The 19,888-nt window shown below is 35.4% G+C and overlaps 1 protein-coding gene across 3 annotated transcripts in view; it reads right to left on the reverse strand.

Annotated features, from left to right (window-relative positions):
• Nucleotides 1–412: 412 nt before the first annotated feature.
• Nucleotides 413–19,888, reverse strand: part of LOC148940042 (RNA-binding protein 5-like) — a 150,177-nt gene continuing 130,701 nt past the window's right edge. For all 3 annotated transcript variants that reach the window (XM_089106288.1, XM_089106290.1, XM_089106289.1), the window contains exon 16: nucleotides 413–591. In XM_089106288.1, coding sequence (XP_088962414.1) covers nucleotides 469–591 — 123 coding nt within the window. In that variant the 3' untranslated portion in view covers nucleotides 413–468. The remainder of the gene's footprint in view (nucleotides 592–19,888) is intronic.

The raw sequence follows: 19,888 nt of genomic DNA on the forward strand, positions 1-19,888 counted from the left end.
ATACTCTATAAATTTATATAACGTGATAGAGGAGAACAGAGAAAACTAAGAGAACAATAGAAAAGATTGATCATTAATTATATCGTCGCCGATCTAAAAGTCGTAGCATCAAACCCTTTTAAAAAACAAAAGAAGCAATAAGGAGGTCCATCTGAGGTTCAGCATTTTAGCTGGAATTATAGCCGAGTTCTTTTTTTTTTGTTCATGTTAAACTTCTATGTTGTCGCTGTTTCGTATATGTAAATGTTCGCCCTTTTCTTCCCTTTACTTTAATGCTCTGTTCTTTCAGTTGTAGATAGATTATCAAAAGCATTGAATATTGAACAAAGGATAAGTTTATGTGGGTCCATTTCCGATTCTCAAACACAAATTCAACAAGAACCGGCAGCCTAGAATCAAAAATAAAACCTAATAGAAACAATATCTATAATTATAAACACCCAATCGTATAAAAAGAAACAAGAAATTTTATTCATGTAATTCCATAAATCGTTCTCTGGCCACTTTTCTAACAGCTTCCCTATAGGTTTCGTTTCCGGTTACACCATATTTCTTCGTCCCAAGGCCTTGTGACTGCGATCTCCGATCCGCCTATATTAAAGAAAGAAACAAATCTGAATAATAAGAAAACTAACGGTAGTAAATAAAGAGAGGAACGAGTTATTCGAAGCAGCCAGAAAAAAGAAAGTAGAACCCGTTATTTTGTCTTCCAGATGAAAGCGCAAAATTTGAGGGATGTGACTAAAAGTTAGACACAAACTTTACGAGAGGGGGGGACAAGCAAATCCTTCTCCGCTAATTAATATTTTTATATAATGTAAATGCAGTTCATATAAATAGAGACTATTTAAAAAATATTAACAAAGAGTAACATAATATTCCAAAATCAAATGTACAAAATTAAAAATCTAATTAAACGATAAAAGCTAACTTTTTCTAGAAAATACAGTGGTAAAAAAAAATTTATTTATTTTTATTTTTGACGAGAGCGATTGATTTTTGATATTTAGTTTATATATATATATATATATATATATATATATATATATATATATATATATATATATATATATATATATATATATATATATATATATATATATATATATATATATATATATATATATATATATATATATATATATATATATATATATATATATATATATATATATATATAATATTTTTTCTTTAATAAAGTGTAATTCAATTCAATTCAACAATCCTTATCTTCTCACTTTCACACAATTTCTTTTCTTCCAGCAAGATTTAAGTTTATCTCATCTTTCTTCTTCACCAACATTCAAAGTAGACATATATGTAGTCCTTCAATCGGACGTCATTAAACTGTCTTTCTAAATTTTGTTTTTGTTGCAACAATCACTGTTGCCATCAATAAAGCACCGTTAGAAAAAAGAGAAATCCGCAAGCCTTGCCAAAAGTTTATGTTTATTTTTGAGGTTTTCTATTGTCTTCTTAGTTTCGAATGCCGCTACTTAATGTCATTCTCTCAAAATAAAATTACAAAATCCGGTTAATACATAGACAGGAAAAAGCTTTTCTACTTATATCTTCTAGCTTTATTGGGATGCCAGGATTGACATTTACTACTACAAGGAAAAGTTTCTAATGGCAATAGTTAGAAACAATTATCAGTTGAAAAATTGTTTTCGTCTAAGGGAAGAATACCGTCAATAAACCATCTCAGAAGCAAATATTAAATAAGCACTGAATCTTGACTAAAAGTCTTGACGAGAAAACGATCTTTAGCAAAAAAAAGAAAAAAAAAGAAAAAAAAAAAGAAAAGATATGTATGAATTAGCCATTGTCATCAGCTTTTGACTAATAAGGCTGATAAAGCTTTCGAAAAACAGACACAACATTTGACGATAAACGTCCGACAAAGAAATTTCCCACGATCTTTTCCAAAAATTTACGAAAATATTTAGCTTTATTAGTTTTTATTCATTTAATGTAATACAACAAGATCTTAAAAAAAACATGTTCTAATTTGTTTTTGGAAACCTCTTTACACTACTTCTTATGCTGAATTCAAAGAATGTAATAAGATTGTTTCCATCTCCCACATTTTGCACACTCATTATTTGAAGTTAATGGTCTCTCGGAAAGATTTTCCATTTTCACAAATGATATACACCAAGTGGGCACACACCGCGAATGGATAAAGTGCAAGCAAACGTGGCGAAAGTGTGCCACATATGGCAAAACAAGTGCCATTCCGAGAGGTGCACGAGGTTGGGGAGAGTGGGTCACATCACGGTTTTTCAGACAATAAAAAATTTCGAAAAAGTCACCATGCAAAACTGTTACTAGAAGAAAGATTCCAGGTTTGGATTCAGCACAAAAAGGAAAACTAGGTCGTTTTCCTGAAGGACCTATTTTGGAGGAAACACCATGCAAAAAAAAAGAAAAAAAAAGAAAGTAAAATATTCCGAATAGAAGCAGAGGTAATATAGATTCTGGGATTAGTTTCAAATTCAACACAAAAAGAATATGCCATATCTTGTTAACATTGCCAAAAAATTATTCCCCCCCCCCATTTCTTTTATTAATAACTACTCGATTAGAATCACAGCTAAAAACCACGGTTACAGGAGCGTATTCTTTAAATACTGCTAAAACATCACCCGTTAAAAATCAAAACATAGCCCCTCCGATATACAAGTTTGATACTACAGTTAAAATTTGAATTTACTAGGTTGCATGAACACGGCTGCAAACAAGGATTCAGTGTTCTGTTCAAGGATTAGTTTAAAAGGAAACATATAATGAACACCAATATACAAGTTTGATACTAAAGTTAAAATTTGAATTTACTAGGTTGCATGAACACGACTGCCAACAAGGATTCAGTGTTCTGTTCAAGGACTAGTTTAAAAGGAAACATATAATGAACACCAATATACAAGTTTGATACTAAAGTTAAAATTTGAATTTACTAGGTTGCATGAACACGACTGCCAACAAGGATTCAGTGTTCTTTTCAAGGACTAGTTTAAAAGGAAACATATAATGAACACCAATATACAAGTTTGATACTAAAGTTAAAATTTGAATTTACTAGGTTGCATGAACACGACTGCCAACAAGGATTCAGTGTTCTGTTCAAGGACTAGTTTAAAAGGAAACATATAATGAACACCAATATACAAGTTTGATACTAAAGTTAAAATTTGAATTTACTAGGTTGCATGAACACGACTGCCAACAAGGATTCAGTGTTCTGTTCAAGGACTAGTTTAAAAGGAAACATATAATGAACACCAATATACAAGTTTGATACTAAAGTTAAAATTTGAATTTACTAGGTTGCATGAACACGACTGCCAACAAGGATTCAGTGTTCTGTTCAAGGACTAATTTAAAAGGAAACATATAATGAACACCAATATACAAGTTTGATACTAAAGTTAAAATTTGAATTTACTAGGTTGCATGAACACGACTGCCAACAAGGATTCAGTGTTCTTTTCAAGGACTAGTTTAAAAGGAAACATATAATGAACACCAATATACAAGTTTGATACTAAAGTTAAAATTTACTAGGTTGCATGAACACGACTGCCAAGGATTCAGTGTTCTGTTCAAGGACTAGTTTAAAAGGAAACATCTAATGCTTCCGCACATGACAACGATCGACACAATACGAGATATTAAATTACACAGTCTATTGAATTTACAGCCCCCTTAATTACATTTTAAAGCGAAAAGGGAATATAATTAGACAGTTAATTCAGCAGGAAATGATACACCTTCAAATAAGCGAAAAACAGCGGAAATATTTGAGAAATAATAGCAATTATAGGAAAATCATTAATCTCGATATGCAAAAGGTGCATGTTAGTTTTTCTTCTTCGAATTTTTGTATACTAAGTGTCAGAAATAATCTACCTCATTCCTTAGGAGAAGCCATATCTTATTTACAAATTATCTAAACATATTAACAAAATATGCCGAATCTGAAAGAAAATACTTAGCTAAATGGGCACATTACAAGTAACTCAGATTTCCATAATTTCTAATAACATTCATATTATTCGGATTTCTACATTTTTCTAATCCCCCTCCCAAATCTCACATATGCGTTTGCTTAGACATAAAACCCACTTATTTTAATGGTATTAAAGGTGTTGGTTAAACAAAAAAGGTAAAGAGTACATCATTGGACTTTACAGTTCCTACCAGCGGTGCTGATCTCCGTTTCTTGGCCCTTCAGCCAGGAAGTGCAATGGGGGATGGGGACCAAACACCCTGTGCTTTCCCACACCCTTCCTGTTTACCTTTCCCAGATTTCTCCAGGTACCCATTTTGAGCTGGGTCGACTCTGGCTTAAACAAGAAAACATGTCTAAAGCTAGCGTTTTCATGACTTGTTTTCGAGGTAGGCCCTTGTGACCTCTCTACTTTGGGCACTGCTTCAATATATTGCACTGCAATTTTCCAAACAACATTTAGTTACTTCATGATAAAAACTTTTTTTAAATGGTCTGAAGCCATCATTTACCAGAAGATACGAACATAATCAAAGGCGGGCTAGAACAAAATCTTAGGGGAAGGGCCAAATGTGACAAGGGCGCCAATAATTGATCAAATTAACAAATTTATTAAAAAAAAGAGTAAAAAAAGAAACAAAAGAAACGAGTCCGTCAGAAAAATCATAGGGGGGATCCGGAACTCCTGGATTTGTCCCTGAAAATAGTTCCTAATATCCATTGCTATTTCGTCATGGCCACGTCTGAAGGCCGTATCTGACGTTTTCTCGCTTCTGACATAATTGCCAAAAAGCCGTTCGCGCTGTTCTCAAAGGGAGGATCAGCATGACATTCTATGTTAATCACACTCTTATTTTCCTAACCTGTGCTACCCTCCTGATCCCCCCTTCCCAAATTGGCTAGCAAACAGTTTCAGACAATTATTTCATACATGTAAAGACATAAAAAAATATACCATAAAATAGCAACGCCGTCGTGTTGCTCGAAAATTATTTTCGGTAGGAAAAAACCGGAGCCCACACCAAAACTGCACCCATAGCAAAGCTATTTTCAAACGAGTGTTAACGGAAAATGATTATTGGGTCCTACACATCTCTGACTTACTTTAAGTAGTAACTAGAGGGCAGACAAGATTTTAAACGATGTTTGCTTACTACGTAATAACATTTAATGGGTGATGTTATTTTTCGTCTGACATGGAGTTTTGATTCTGATTTGATATCTTGACGCAGGCATGCACTTATCATCTCACCCTTAGGGGGGATAAGGGTCTATTGAATTTAATAGCACCCCTATTTCTCAAGCTTGACTAGGCCTGAAATTGTGGGTTTAATTGAAAGATGTCAAAAGAAGTCACGAAAATGGTGTTCATGACGTATTTTACAGGCGAATAGCGGTGGATAAGACAGGAAGTTATTATAATTTTAAACAAAATGGTTATCAAACAGTAAAATGCACCTGGGTTGCCGCCTTTCATTCAAATTCAGCTATATTATAATTGCTTTTGTATCTTTTAATTACAAAAAAAGTTACATATAGATATATGGACGAATACAATTTGAAATACTTGATCCTAGGAAAACCAAAATGTTGCTTCTTAAATACAAAACAAAACCCAATTGCTTATGTGCGCTCACTGCGAGGTGGCACCACTTTTCTTCACCTGGTACACATCTCAGAAGGCCACCTATGGCACAGAGCGCCATGATTGCCACGCACCACTTGGCGTGCGTGATTTTTGAAAGTGGGTACCCCTCGGTTCACTGGTTAACTTAAACATATAACATAAGGCAGGGACGTTCACAAGACTTTTTTTTTCGAGAAAAGAACAAATTCGAAAAAAAGCGATTTTACGAAAATTACAGAGAAATATGAAAATATACTTATATAATAATGACATTGGGTAAGAGGGGGAAGGTTGTGATTTGATGTTCCACTGTGTGCGTAGCTATTCTGATGATAGTCTTCGGTATCTTATTAAAATATAGCTACGTTGTATTCTCAGACTGCTTCCAGCTAGGAATGACCAAATAATGCAAAATTCATTACCTGCTGGGCGACTTCGCTAAATTATCGATTAAATCAAATCAACTTCGGCGCTTTGTTTTAAAAGCTTTTTTCCGAAGTGAAATCTTAGTCATAAACCATTAACCTCCTTTTATGCATTTAAAATAGCAGGCAATTCTGGCAATATTCCAATTCTACTCACTCTAAAGGGCAGGGCTATAACCATAATTTTATTAAGAGGGGAGGAGACATAACCATTCTTTTGGATGGGAGTTGACTATAGACAAGGTGATTTTTAGCCTAGTCATTCCCACAAAGTGTGTACATTTATGTAATATTGCACATTGATGGGAGGGGGAGGGTCAAACCTCTAGCCCCCCCCCAAAAAAAAAAAACAACAAATTTATAGGAGGGGGGGTGCGTACCATTGTTAAAGACCTAGGGAAGGGAAGAGCCATGCTAAACCAAGGCATGCTGTTTCCCAAATATTGTAGATAAGGTGTTTTAATAATCTGGATTCACATAGTGTCTTTTACTTTAGTTCTACCCTTTTCCACAAGTTGTAATTCAACGTCCGCTTATCCCTTCCTCAATAGCCCCTTAAACTTTCAACTCGATACTTCAATCCATTCTACAGATACTACAGACGCGCCATTTTGGTAACCTGACGACACACAATTTCTTTTGACGCACCTTGCTACCAATCCGCGCATCGGTTATGATGCTTAAAGATACCTATAGTTCAAAAACGTTTTGGAAGATCGGAGACAAAAATTGTTAAGCTCAAACTCAAAACGAGCAGAAATTAACACAAGTTGGGCTCAAAACCTCTTTGCCTTCCCAAGGCCAGAACATAATTTGCACTTTACTGAAAAAAATACAAATGATTTTGCATTGTCAGTTTAATATAAATATACTGATATTTAGTAATCAAAATGTTAATATTATTTGATTTATTAAATTTATAAAAGTAAAAAAAAAAATTTTTTTTTCGGTAAAGTGCAAATTTTGATCTGGCCTTGGGAAGGCATAGGGATTTTGAGCCCAACTTATGTTAACTTCTGCTCGTTTTTGAGTTTGACTCGGTTATTTACTGTAATTTCTGTTCGTTTTGGGTTTCATTTATTTATTGATGCTGATTTGTGGTAGTTTCACGCTTGGTAATAGTAATATAAATAGTAAATGTATTTACCGTAATATTGTTTTCTGTTTTATTTCTTTATTGTTTTCTGTTTTATTGTGTTCTGTTCTATTGTTTTACCGTATATAGTTTTCTTGAAGCTTGTGTAAATAGCAGCGTGTAGAAGTCTTTACCTCAGTTCTGTTTTCATAAAAGTTTACTTTTCTTTCTTTTTCTTTGTATACTCCGTCGCTTTTGTTTGTATTGATGGGTGAAAAATAAAATATATGTATAATAGTTTGAAAAGTTTACCAAAAATTCATAGGATTTAGATCGTTGAGATTAGAGAATTTCAGAAATTTAAATTATAGAAAATTCTAAGTTTGAACTGAACATAAATAAAAAAACACCCCACTCCCTTTATGAAAAAGAACTCAGGTTCATCGGTTGTCAAATACCTTACCAGAACATGAGTATCATGAATATCATCAGTCAGCTAATTAACAGAAAGAACAAAAATATAATCAAGGTACCTATTTTGGACGCTCATCATGTTTCGAGCGGTATCTCACTTACACCCACCGGTATCTATCTCGGTTACCTTGACCCTAGGATTTGGAAGCATTTTTCTCACCTAAAAACCTTCTCAACGAATGTCATTAGGCCTAATTACCCTATCTACTCAAGGAGGGCTGAAGTAATTTTTCATTCATTCATAAGGCCTATTCTGAGTCGAAGTAATACGAAGAGCCGAGAAACAATATATCCTTAATAGTTGTTAGTTTGACAGGGGAGTAATACTGTCTTAAATTAGATGGAAGATCATTTATCAAACGCCCTTCTAAAAGGAATATGATATGCTAACTATTCCTTGCTTAAGACTTGTCATTTATTTTGTAGACAGTCTACAAATGCATATACGACTGTCGTTAAATGCTTCCGCAATCTGGTGACCAGCCATTGACAACTAGTTTCTAAGTCCATCTTGAAAATATCAAAATCTTTTCATTGACTAGATATTTCGTTGACTAGCATCATCACAAATTTAGGCCAAATATAATTTCTCAGCAAGGATAAGTCCAAGAGAAGTTAAGTGTTGATTCAAGGGACTCCCTTACTTTCGGTTATAATTACATAAGACAAATAAAAAACTACAAATGCCATTTGTTATAATAACTAAGGTAGCTTTTCATAAAAAGCTAAAAATAATAACACCAGACAAATGGAAAGACACAGGACACAAAAAGGATCTATCTGTATTCCCTTTCCTTGTCTTTAAGGCCCATTCACACTGAGACTTTGCTAACATTGAGATTTAGCTAGCGCTAATTTGATCCAATATATCTTTTGTAGAATTTTCCGACTCGCTGAAAAGTTCTATACAAATTCTGATTGTCTCAAATTAGCATTGGCTAAATCACGTTATTGATAAAGTTTCATTACGAACGGGCCTTTATTAAAAGTTTTACCCATTCTTCTTCGTTTTCCTTTACTTCTAAATAGGAAGGCAGTAGATACTCCAAGATTACTAATACATACAAACAACACAAGGCAACTTAGCTTAAATTTCTACTCTAATAGCAAATTAGACATTTTCAGGGCACTCGAACAACTCAGCGTGGATGAGGTTATTCAGAAGGCGTTATGGTACATCAAACAAACTTTTCAGGAGAGAAGAAATACCACAAAATGACTCATGTTTCATTCTCAGCAACGGTAGGTCTTCAAACAGGGAAAAGTTTTTGAAAAAAAAACAAGAAAAAAAACAACAACAACCAAACAAGCAAACAATACACATGTGATCTTTGTCGCAAAAAAAAAAAAAAAAAAAAAAAAAAAAAAAAAATCAAAATTTTTGTACATGACAGCTTGAAACCTCTACAGTAGGGTTTTCTGATCGTTTATAGCTAGCGAGAGGGGCAGATGCCTCAAGGGTGCATTTTAACGCAAAAAATCCTAACTCTCATTGAGTCTTCAGATAGATACAGAATTAGTTCCAAGGAAGGGGAGGTGGAGGTAAAAATTGATATAAAATCTAACTTGATCTCTGGGAATATTTCTGGTCAACGTCGATATTATGAAAGTAAAGAGCAACATTAAACCCTAAAACGAATAGAATTTATTCCCCATAGGAGAGGAGCTGCGCCATACTCATCGCCAACCTCCCCCTCTGGGTCATAGCAACTTCGAAGAATTCTCGTTTGATCGAAAATTGAGAGTTCTAGTCTTCTCTTTAAAGTCGAAAGTGACTAGTGACCGACCAGCCCCCGTCGGCACCTTTTTTGTGCTTTCTCTGTGACTTGTCAATTTTACATACGGGGGAATTTCCAGAGCGGGGGGGAATAAATAATGACCCCCATTTTATCAAGTGTCATATCTGCAAGTCATACATTCAAAACATAATTGTACCAACAACAGACACGAGCGAATAAACTTTTTCTGATACAGGGGAATCCATCTAAACAGCAAAAAGGCGGCAAATTTAGAGGATTTTGCATAAAAATACATAGGTAATTCTAAAAAAAACAGTAAAGTGGTTACATCGTACGCTGTTCAAAACTAAAAGAAGATATTCTGGACACCAAATTTGGACACAAAGCTATTATATGCAAGACAAGGAGCTTGTTGACTTATGAATGTCAATACCGTGAAAAAAATGAGGTGAAACATTTCCTTTTTACGACCTGGAGAGATATCTCTTTCTTGAAAAAAAAGAAAAAAAAAGAAGCAAACAAACAAACAATTAGGCCCTCTGGATTTTCTTTGAAAGAAGAATGGTAATGGAAGACTATATTGCCTTCAAAATATCTTTAGATAATATCCAAGTTTCTTAGTCAACAGGTGGTCGAGTCCTGGCGTCGCTGATTATTTGGTTTAGAACGAGGGTCAGCGGTGTCACCCCAGCTCCAAGTGAGTACCTGGAGAAGTAAGAGGGAAAACACGGGAAGCGTCGGGTGATTTGCCCCCATTCACGCATAGCACTCCCGGCCGAAGGCAGAGAATTAGAAGATCGGTACCAGAAAGACGCGGACCATTAAGCCCTATTTCACTTGGCATTTTACGGACAAAACACAAAATGAACCAGCCAATTGAAAACCGTTTTTTTTTCTATGGGGTGTTGAAAAACAATTTTGTCGTGGTTTCACTGGTTGACATATTTTCCGGCCTGTCCGTAAAATTCAAAATGAAAAAAAGGTCTTTGCTTGTTTTCTCGTCCCGATTCAAACCTTATCTGATCGAAGAAGGCGACAAGGGTCTCATAGAAAACCTCGTTTAATTTCTCTTCTGCTGACTCCAGCGATTGAATCATGCAGTACCCAGGATTTATATGGAGGGGGGAGGGGAGTGGTGGGAGAGGCATAACTTTGAAAGAATTCCAAAAACAGACGAACTACAAGGATAATAAAGAAATAATGGAGAAAACCTAAAACCTAAGGGTTCCGAGGGAGGGCATGAACTGAAATTCCCCCTCTGAGTAGCTGCCATTACTGAACACCTAACCAATAATTTCCAGCGATAGAACATTATATTTTATCGGCTTTCTTGTGAAGCCCCGTATTACAAAATTTTCGTTCTTAGGTGCAAGTCTGAGAAGTTGCTACACGTTTCGTTTTTGGTTTGTTAAGGATAAATACGTACACAGCACATACACAAGTACATTTTGGTGGAAGGGCGAATTTTCAGAAATGAAAAAAGCATTCTTTTTTTTTGTGCTAAAAGGGCAAAACAAGGAAGTTTCTGAAGGAGGTCTAGACCCGTCATACCCTCCACTGCGTATAGGCTATGTTTGGTTTAAAATACCATAGGTATCAACATTTGAGTCACAGGTACTAGCATCACGAAACTTAAATTTTTCAGTTAATGTGTTTCAATTTCGGAAAACCGCCGAATAATCTCGACAAAAGGATTAATCACCAACTTGATATTTAACAGAAATTAATTTCTATTCGCTAGTACCTGAATTCTATTAATTTTGCAAGCTAAGCACAACAACAAAAGACACTAGACGCCATATCTGTTCCAAAAAGAGATAATACACTTCTTATTTTAAGCGCAACTGTTAAAGATTTTTATAACAAGTTCTCGACATTTTCAAGGGGTGAAAACTTACTGAATCATGGTTGATCAATTAATGTTGATAGTCATTCTACATGGTGTCTTTGTTTTCTATTATGGATGGCTTTTCTTCCAATAAAAACAAAAGAAAATTTATAATGATTTATGCCATGAAGCTTAGGAAATATTTACATACTAAAACTTCTACAGGAGGCAAAGATATTTTACAGAGAGTAACGAGAAGGAGGATGACTGCAGAGAGTAACAAAGACTTCAGGCCACACATTAAAGAGAAAGATTCCCTCCTAAGAAGTATCTTTTATCCCATAATTTTAAACAAACTTCAACGTGCACAATAGTTGGTATATTCTCACTTTGATATCGTCCTTTCACTAAACCCACAGAACCAGGAAAATGCTTTGCCCCTCCCCCCCTCATGACAGAATGTCATTTGCATTTACGAAAAACATTAACGACTAAGCAAAACAAATTTTTGTATTTTACAATAAAAGAAATTCTACTGAACCCAAACTTGAGTTGAATAGATTAGTCTGTAGTTACGGTAACAAGTGAAGAATTAGAAAGTGAGGTTTGGTGTGAAATCAGAAATTAAGAAGGTTTGTGTCTTATATCCGTTTATACGGATTAATTTGATAGACTTTAACCTAAGGAAGATGGCAAAAGCAACGTGAGACTATATAACAAATGGGAAGGTAAAACATCCCTAGACTTAGATTATACAGATGGTTTAAGCGTCAGAGATAAAAATTTTAGTAACGTGAATGAATTTTTGAACTCTTTGGAAGTATGGGGTGCAAGAATAGGTATGAAAATTAATGTGAAGAACAGGAAGTCTCTTAGACTAGCTGCAAATGAGGACGAAGGAGTAACGTTATACAATAAGAAAATGGATCCAGTTGATAACGTCACTTGTCTGAGTAGTATTATTAGTAAAGACAGTGGATGGATTAAAGATGTAAAAAGTGGAATAGTTAAGGGGCGGGCATTTTGTCGAAACTTAAAAAAGTTTAGACAACCCTGCAAACTAAGATTTGGAAGCCACGCTTATGAAAGTGGTCAAGTATGGTTCTGACAGGATGACAGATTGCATGGATGACAGATTGTTGTTTGAAGGCTTTGGAAGTATGGGATGTAAGAATAGGTATGAAAATTAACGCTAAAAACAGGAAGTCTCTTAGACTAGCAGTAAATGAAGGCGAAAGAAAAATGTTATAAAATAAGAAAATGGATCCAGTGGATAACGTCACTTGTCTGGGTAGTATTATTAGTAGACGGTGGATGGATTAAACATGTAAAAAGTAGAATAGTAAAGGGGCATTTTTTTTTTTGCAGTTGAAAAAACCTTGAAAAAAAAAAGAAAGACAACTATGTAAACTAAGATTAAAATATCGGAAGCCACGTTTATGACAATGGTCAAATATGGCTCTGGAACGTGGATGCTTTGAAAGACTGTGGAAGATTCGTTAAATGTTTTCCAGATGAGTTGTTTAAGTATACTCTTAGGTACTCGTTTGACCGACCATATATCAAACAATAAGTTGAAAAAAATGTGGCTCAATCCAAGTTTCTGGGGCTATAATAAGAGAAAGGTTAAGATGACTAGGCCAAAGATCAGGAGGTCACCCTCGAATGGGGCGGGGAGAAGTCTTAAATGAAATGGCTCATGGGATGGGTTAAAGAAAGCAAGTTCGAAAAGATTGGGCGGAGGAGGAGCGCGCACAGATGTGGGTTGCTAGCATTAATAGTAGCAGTAGAGTATGCTTAGAATATTCATAAACCTTTTTCGTTTTGCTACGTTAACAGATACACCTGCTTTTACGCAGAAAGCTAAAAGTCAAGATACTACTGGCTCATATGACGCTACTATAAATACTACAGTAGTCAACTCAACAGACTATAATTACTTTTTCAATATTCCTTTTTTGGAGGAGGGGAAATACAAGCGAATGTTTCAGACAAAACGACTACACCCTCAATCAAGCCTACAGGACATACATCTACCACAAAAATGACAAAACTGCCATTCTAAAGTCACACAATAGTCATTTTGCTGCCTTCGATTCATCAGTTTGTGAACAAATAGCTTGAATATTTTCATAAATCCAACAAAATAGTGGGCTTGTTTCATCTAATTTTGTAGCAGAGATTAAACTGTGGAATAAATTGCTGAGTTGATGGTAATAATGTCGTCAAAACGAGCAATCGCAAAGAAGAGAGAAACGAGGACAAAAACAGCCAGCGAAAAACAGAAGAAAAAATATGCAAATTTTTCGGTTGAGAGCTCTGCTCAACCGTCCTTAGTGCAGAATAATAATAATAATAATAAAAAAAAACAAAAAAAAAACATGAAGATACAAGTCCAAGGAACCATATAAAAACCAAACCTCCAAATAAACACTGAAACTAAAATAAGGACCTTTTCGAAGCAAAGACGAAAGGGTACTCACCCTTTGGTTTGGAAACTCACCTTGAGGTTTAGTTTTTATATGTTTTTTTTTTTACTTTCATCTGCATTTTTTTTACTATTATTCTGCACTGAGGACGGTTGAGCGGAGGTCTCTACCGAAATATTTGCATACATTTTTTTCTGTTTTTCACTGGCTGTTATTGTCCTCGTTTTTCTCTTCTTTGCGAATTTTTGTTTTGTCATGATTAGCCAGTATGATCTCAGGAATTATTTATAATAATGTCGCAGATATAGGGGGCACAAAGCCCCCTCACTGTTTTAGGAGCAGCCACTGATCCCAACTGTTTATGACCATATGAGAATATCCACTGATGTTTTTATCCTCTTTCTTTTTCTTTCAAATCTATTTTCTTAAATTCTCAAGAAAGACCTTAAATTTGACCGAAACTTTGCCATTTTTAAGGCAGCATTTTGTCTCAGCCACACTTTAATTTTGACAGAAAGACGCGTGCCTAATTCTTTTAAAGACAGGCGAGCTTCTATCAACCGTGAACGATGAACGGAATTTTTTCCGGTTGATGTTTTTCCGTGACAAAGGATCGCTTTTATTTCAACCTTGGCTTAGAATGGAGTACAAAAGATCAGTTCAGGGAGTTTGACAATCAGGCCTTTAGCTTTTAAGAAACCGTCCATTATTGTCAATGATCACTTGACTTAACCTATGACATGAAGACCAAGTGCTTCAAATATCTAGTTTAATTCGATGTTGACAGTCAAATCGAATCCCTTAATCACATTTTATCACACTGGAATATATTGTGACCTTTTATAAAGTTGATGATTGAGTGTTAATGTGAACTAAGTCAGCTTCTGTCACACATACGAATGGTCGTGAGCCAAGACTTCACTAAAATTTGTTCAGTGTCTAGTAAAGCTCGATCTCATGGAATATATCCAACCAGGTCTCAAGTTATGGTTGGACTCGAACTCGATTTGGACACGATCTCGATTTCTACCTCTTTATCAAAGAAGATCCTGGACTAGTAGAACAAACAAAATTGCACGAAGAAACAATTTAGGACGTAAATTAAGCCAAAAGCTGTGATAGTTGCACAAAACCACGAAAAAGACAGATTGCCAAACCTTGAAAACATGACAAAGACAAAGTTTTGCAATAGTAGTTTCACGGCTTAATGCATATATTCTAAGTCTGGTAACGGTTTTTGGTGTGAGCTGATCAAAAATATTCTAAGGTCTGTCACCACTCCAAAAGTTTCAGCTAAATCCTCATCTTTCGTTCCCGAGATGTTGCAGACATACCATTCTGATATATTTGATACAGTTTCTTTCAATTTACCTCTTCTTCTCCCCTAGTCAAATTTTGAGGTTCCACTTGACCCCATAACACACCCTGGAAATTTCAGTTCGATTCCTTATGATGTTCCTGAAATAGTGCATATACGCTATTTTGATAGGCTGGGTACAATGGTTTCTTTCGGTTTGAATCACTAATTTACCGGGAATAGATTCTAGTTCAACAAGGGCTTCTAGTACTCAAATTTTCATGCATGTTGGAGACCAAATCTTTAAACCCTTTCCCCCTGCCCTCTATCTTAAGTCAAAATTCAAGGCTCACTTGTACCTCCCGACACTTCCGGAAAGTAAACCGATAACATACAGTATCCTTTAATTTACCAAGCTACTTAACCGTGAATAGATCATAGGTCCCATAGAGGCTTATAGTGGAAAAGTATAGATGGATTAAAGAAAAACTGTTTTACCCCCCTGCTCCCTCTCCAGGGCCATATCCAAGATTTTCTCAGGGGGGGGGGTTACAATTTTTTTTAAACACATCGATTTCCTTTTATTTGCATTTTTATTGTGTTTTTAGGAGTAGAACAAAAATTTCGGGGGGGGGGGAGGGGGGTCAAACAACCTCCTACCCCCTGGATACGGCCTTGTCCCTCGTCCAAGTAAAAATTTAATATAGGGCACTCCCCCTCCCCCAATAAAAGACTTTGAAGTCCCCTTTTCCAAAACCCTCCCCTTCTTTTCCCCAACAGTACCCTTTAAGTACAAACCCCAAACTGTTGTTTTACCCGCCTGATCTTCCTGCCTCCTACGATATCGCAGACAAGCAATTTCGATGAAAGTTTTATTTTGATCCCCAAAGCCATTCCTGAGACATGACAGATAGTTTGAAAACTATGGTGCACATAGCGTCTTTTGATTTACTCAGGTATGTGTTTTGTCCCCAGGTATGCATTTTGTCTGGGAAACAGGGAATCTTTGCCTTGTGAACAACTCGTAAGAGATCCTAGCTGATCGGAAAAACCGCACGTGGCTGTCATTTCTACTATAACATATCTGTGAACAATGGTTGATTTAAACAATTAAGGACCATTGCCTTGAAGCTGTAGGGGTGATCTCGACCTTGGAGGCATACTTATTAGACCCTTTGACGTTTTCCAACAAAATTATTATCTAAAAATGTTGATCCAATGTCAGGGGGGTTTCGGCGGGATGAATAGCAGAAAAAGCCACGGGAGGAAGGCTAATTGCTCTCAAATCTTTCATCCTTTAGAAAAAGACACTAGAACTTTCAATTTCGAACCAAATGAGCACCCTTCCAAATTTATAGGAAAATTCCTTCGATACGAAGAGACAGGAAAAATTTTCTTGCTATTTTTCTGGCTTTTTGTTGGGTCCCGTTGTGGGGGAAACATTTTTTTCTATTGTTTCCTCTGCAGTGGGGTTTCCTCAGCCCGAGAACTTAAATATATAAGCTTCGAGCCAATCGGGGAAAAAAAATTATTGAGCTTTTTATTTGCCGCCATATGAGAGGGTGGCAGGTCCAAGGACATTTTTTGTGCATTAAGTGCCTTTGGACCATAGGGTAATGGCTGCAAGTTTCGTACTGACAAGGCGCAAAATGTTTTATCGTTTTTTTTTTTTTACCAAGAGACTGATCCTTGAAAGCAATGAGTCAATATCAAACAAACCTCCCCTTTTCCATTATAAAATTTATGTGCAAATAATTGATTATTTGCATTATTTACATACAGCCTTTGACCCAGGGGCCTTGGGAGTCATCATGCGCGTTTATCGGACCTTTCTACTTTTTGAACAACATGCCTATCTTGAATAAGTCCCCTCCCAAATTGTTTCGATCATCCTTCCATGAGAAAGGCAGAGAAAAAAGTTTATTGGCCGTTAGTGGGGTCCGTTTTGTAATAGACCCAACATTTTTTTTCTTTTGTTTTTTCCTTTATACATTGAGCTCCACTTGTCCAAGGACTTAAGCGAAAAAGGGCGTTCTTACCCTTTTATATTCTAAATTTTAGGGGAGGGAGCTGAGCCCCGGATTTTTTTTTACCTTAGGCTACTCTTGGTCCAAAACTTCAAGGCTGTAAGTCTTGAATTATTAGGGACAAAAGCTTGTTTTGTCCACTTCAGGGACCCATAACCCTCTCCCCCTTACAACAAAATACTTAACCCTTTTGACCCAGAGAAATATCCCTGAAACTTTCGAGCCACTCATACACCCCTTCTTTCATTATAATCAAACAAGCCCCTTTTTTCATTATAAAACATATATTTAAACAAAAGCCAAAATGTGATATTTACAGCCCTTGCCTTAAGGCCCTGTAGGGGTTGAATGTCATCCGTAGAGGCATAATATTCGACGTTTCAAATATTTTGAACAAAACGGCTATTTCAAACTTTGATCGAATGGCCTTGAAGGTTATGGGGGACCAAGTAGCCAAAAAGAGCAAAGGAGGGGTGCTGGTTCCCTTCCAATCATACTCGAGCTTAAAAAGACCAATAAGATTTTCAATTACTAATCGACTGAGCATCTTCCAAAGTATCTATGACCAGTCCTTTCTTACGAAGTAGGTCTGCAAAAAAAAAGAAAAAAAAAAAAAGAAAAAAAAGGTTAGGTTTATACCTAATGATCTAACTACTTGATAAAAACATAAAAAAGGGAACTTTTTCAAAATCAAATGGATTTTTATTCAAAGCGGTTCAGGCTACTTATTTTGTACGATTTCTGTGAAATTGGTGATTCGTAACTTTTCTTTTATATTTTGTTTTTATGCTTTTTGTGTGTGTGTTACCTAACAAAGTTGATACGAAAGCCGGTTAGCCAAATACTAAAACAGAACTACCACACCGAAGTAACAAAAGTTGCGGGCTGTCACCGTCTTCTAAAGGGAGTGCTACCATTTCATCTAACCGTCACAAGCACTAAACGACATAACATCTAACCGTCCGGACATTGACACCAAAATTTATAAGTTTATATAATAGTAATAAGTATATAATAGTTTAGAAATACATGCCAGGTATGTATTTGTACATCAGAAGGGCGGAGGTAAAGCATAGCATATATTAAATACGTAACCTAACCTAACCTAGGTACCTTTCCCCCCCTAAATCCCAAAACTAAAGTTTTAAAATTTGTCGATGTCCTGATGTTAGTGGTCCTGACGGTTAGATGATATGACGCCTTCTCTTCTAAAGTCTTAAAGAGCAAAAAAGACTTTATTTTCCAAGGTTACTTTTCCACTTATGACGGAGAGCTAGCAGCTATTTGAAACTCTTTTTACATTATAGTGATCAAAAACTAAGAAATAGGCCAGGAAATCTTAAAGGATGCCCCTGCAAAATAATAAAAAGATAAATAAAACCAATACCAGGACGGAAAAAAATAACTTCGATTTCTTCTGTTACAAAGTCCTTCATTCAGATTCCATCTCAATACGGAACAACAGAACAAAACCACTATTTTTTCCAATTAAATAAAAAAATGTGCCCACCAACAGCTAAATAATCGATAAGTAACTCTTGCCCAATACATCAAATTTAGACGACCCAATAGAAGAAGACACCAAAAAAAAGCACAACAGAATCCATTTGAATAAAATTCAACCTCGACACCCACCAAAAAACCTTCATAATTATCAATCAGTTGACTCAGAAGTCCGTGGGAGGCCAAAAAATTAACAGCGACCCAAAGAAATGCCCTTAAAACGTGATTGATGTACAACAACAGGGTATAATTACTAACAAAGGTTAACTGGGTATTCAATTATAATGAGTCTTGGGTCCCTTCCTCAGGGCATAGCAATTTTGGGCGGCAAGGCCCCCAACGACTGACCAAAACAAAGAATTTAATTAACGGTTGCTTAAGTGAACCCGACAATTTTTACATATTATCCTACTGCTATTTTAAGGCAAAACTTTCAAACCAAATTTGGAACCCAAAGATGTGTATAAGAATTGTTATTATATGACGGCGTCCAAACTAATTTAATATCAGGTACGATTCATCTCGACATATCGATTGTCTATCTTCTTGTTCTTGTTGCGAAAAACATTCCAAAGGTAAAGCTGATACTAATGTACCATCAGTCAATCTAGGCAAGAGGTCCCTTTTTTAGAGTACTGACTTTTGAAAAATGCAAATAAAGGTGGAGGAAGAAAAAAGTAGAATTGTGATGCCAAAATATGAAGACTTAAGTAGTATTACAAAAACTTGAAAATTTTTTGAGCATAATACTTAATTAGAGAAGCCATCAAAATATTTATTTTTGGGTTTGAGTTTCAACGAGAGGGGACTTGCTGAAAAACTTAACAGAAAATGTCCCGATATTTATTTATAGATTTTGTGTGTAAATATGAACCCTACCCCAAATAAATTAAATTAAATACTTTTTTCCTTCATACAAAAAAAAACAAAAAACAAAAAAAAACAACACAATTACAAAGAGCTAAAAGAGAGAGAAAAAAAGACTGGCAAATCAAGATGGTTTTTTCAAGCATCGAGTCATCTTACCTTTTTGGGCGTGTAAAATTTAAGTACTGAAGCTGTCCAAACTTTTATTTCGGGTCAGGTACGCACGAAGAAAGGATTTTCGTTCCCATATTAATCCATTACGATTTTTTTCTATTATTTATTCATGGTATTTGAAGTTTGTACCAAATGCGGAATCTAACATGAGTTAATTTCTGATAGTATTAAGCTCTAATACCCTTCTCTACTTTTTGTTAGAATAGTTTCTTTTATAGAGTACAATTGGGAAAAGTAAAATAAACCGTCATACATACACATACAAAAATGTTTTTTCCTTCTTTTTAATAATTATTATCAGATTATGCTTAAAAAAGTAGTTTAATGTGACACCGATAACACGGAGTTTGTTTCAACGAAATTTCATTATGAAACTGACGTAACCATTTACCGTGAATTAGAAAATACAAA

Source organism: Artemia sp. Qi Xiang Cuo, chromosome 20 (assembly GCF_049724085.1).
Source record: "Artemia sp. Qi Xiang Cuo chromosome 20, ASM4972408v1, whole genome shotgun sequence".
Lineage (NCBI taxonomy): Eukaryota > Metazoa > Arthropoda > Branchiopoda > Anostraca > Artemiidae > Artemia > Artemia sp. Qi Xiang Cuo.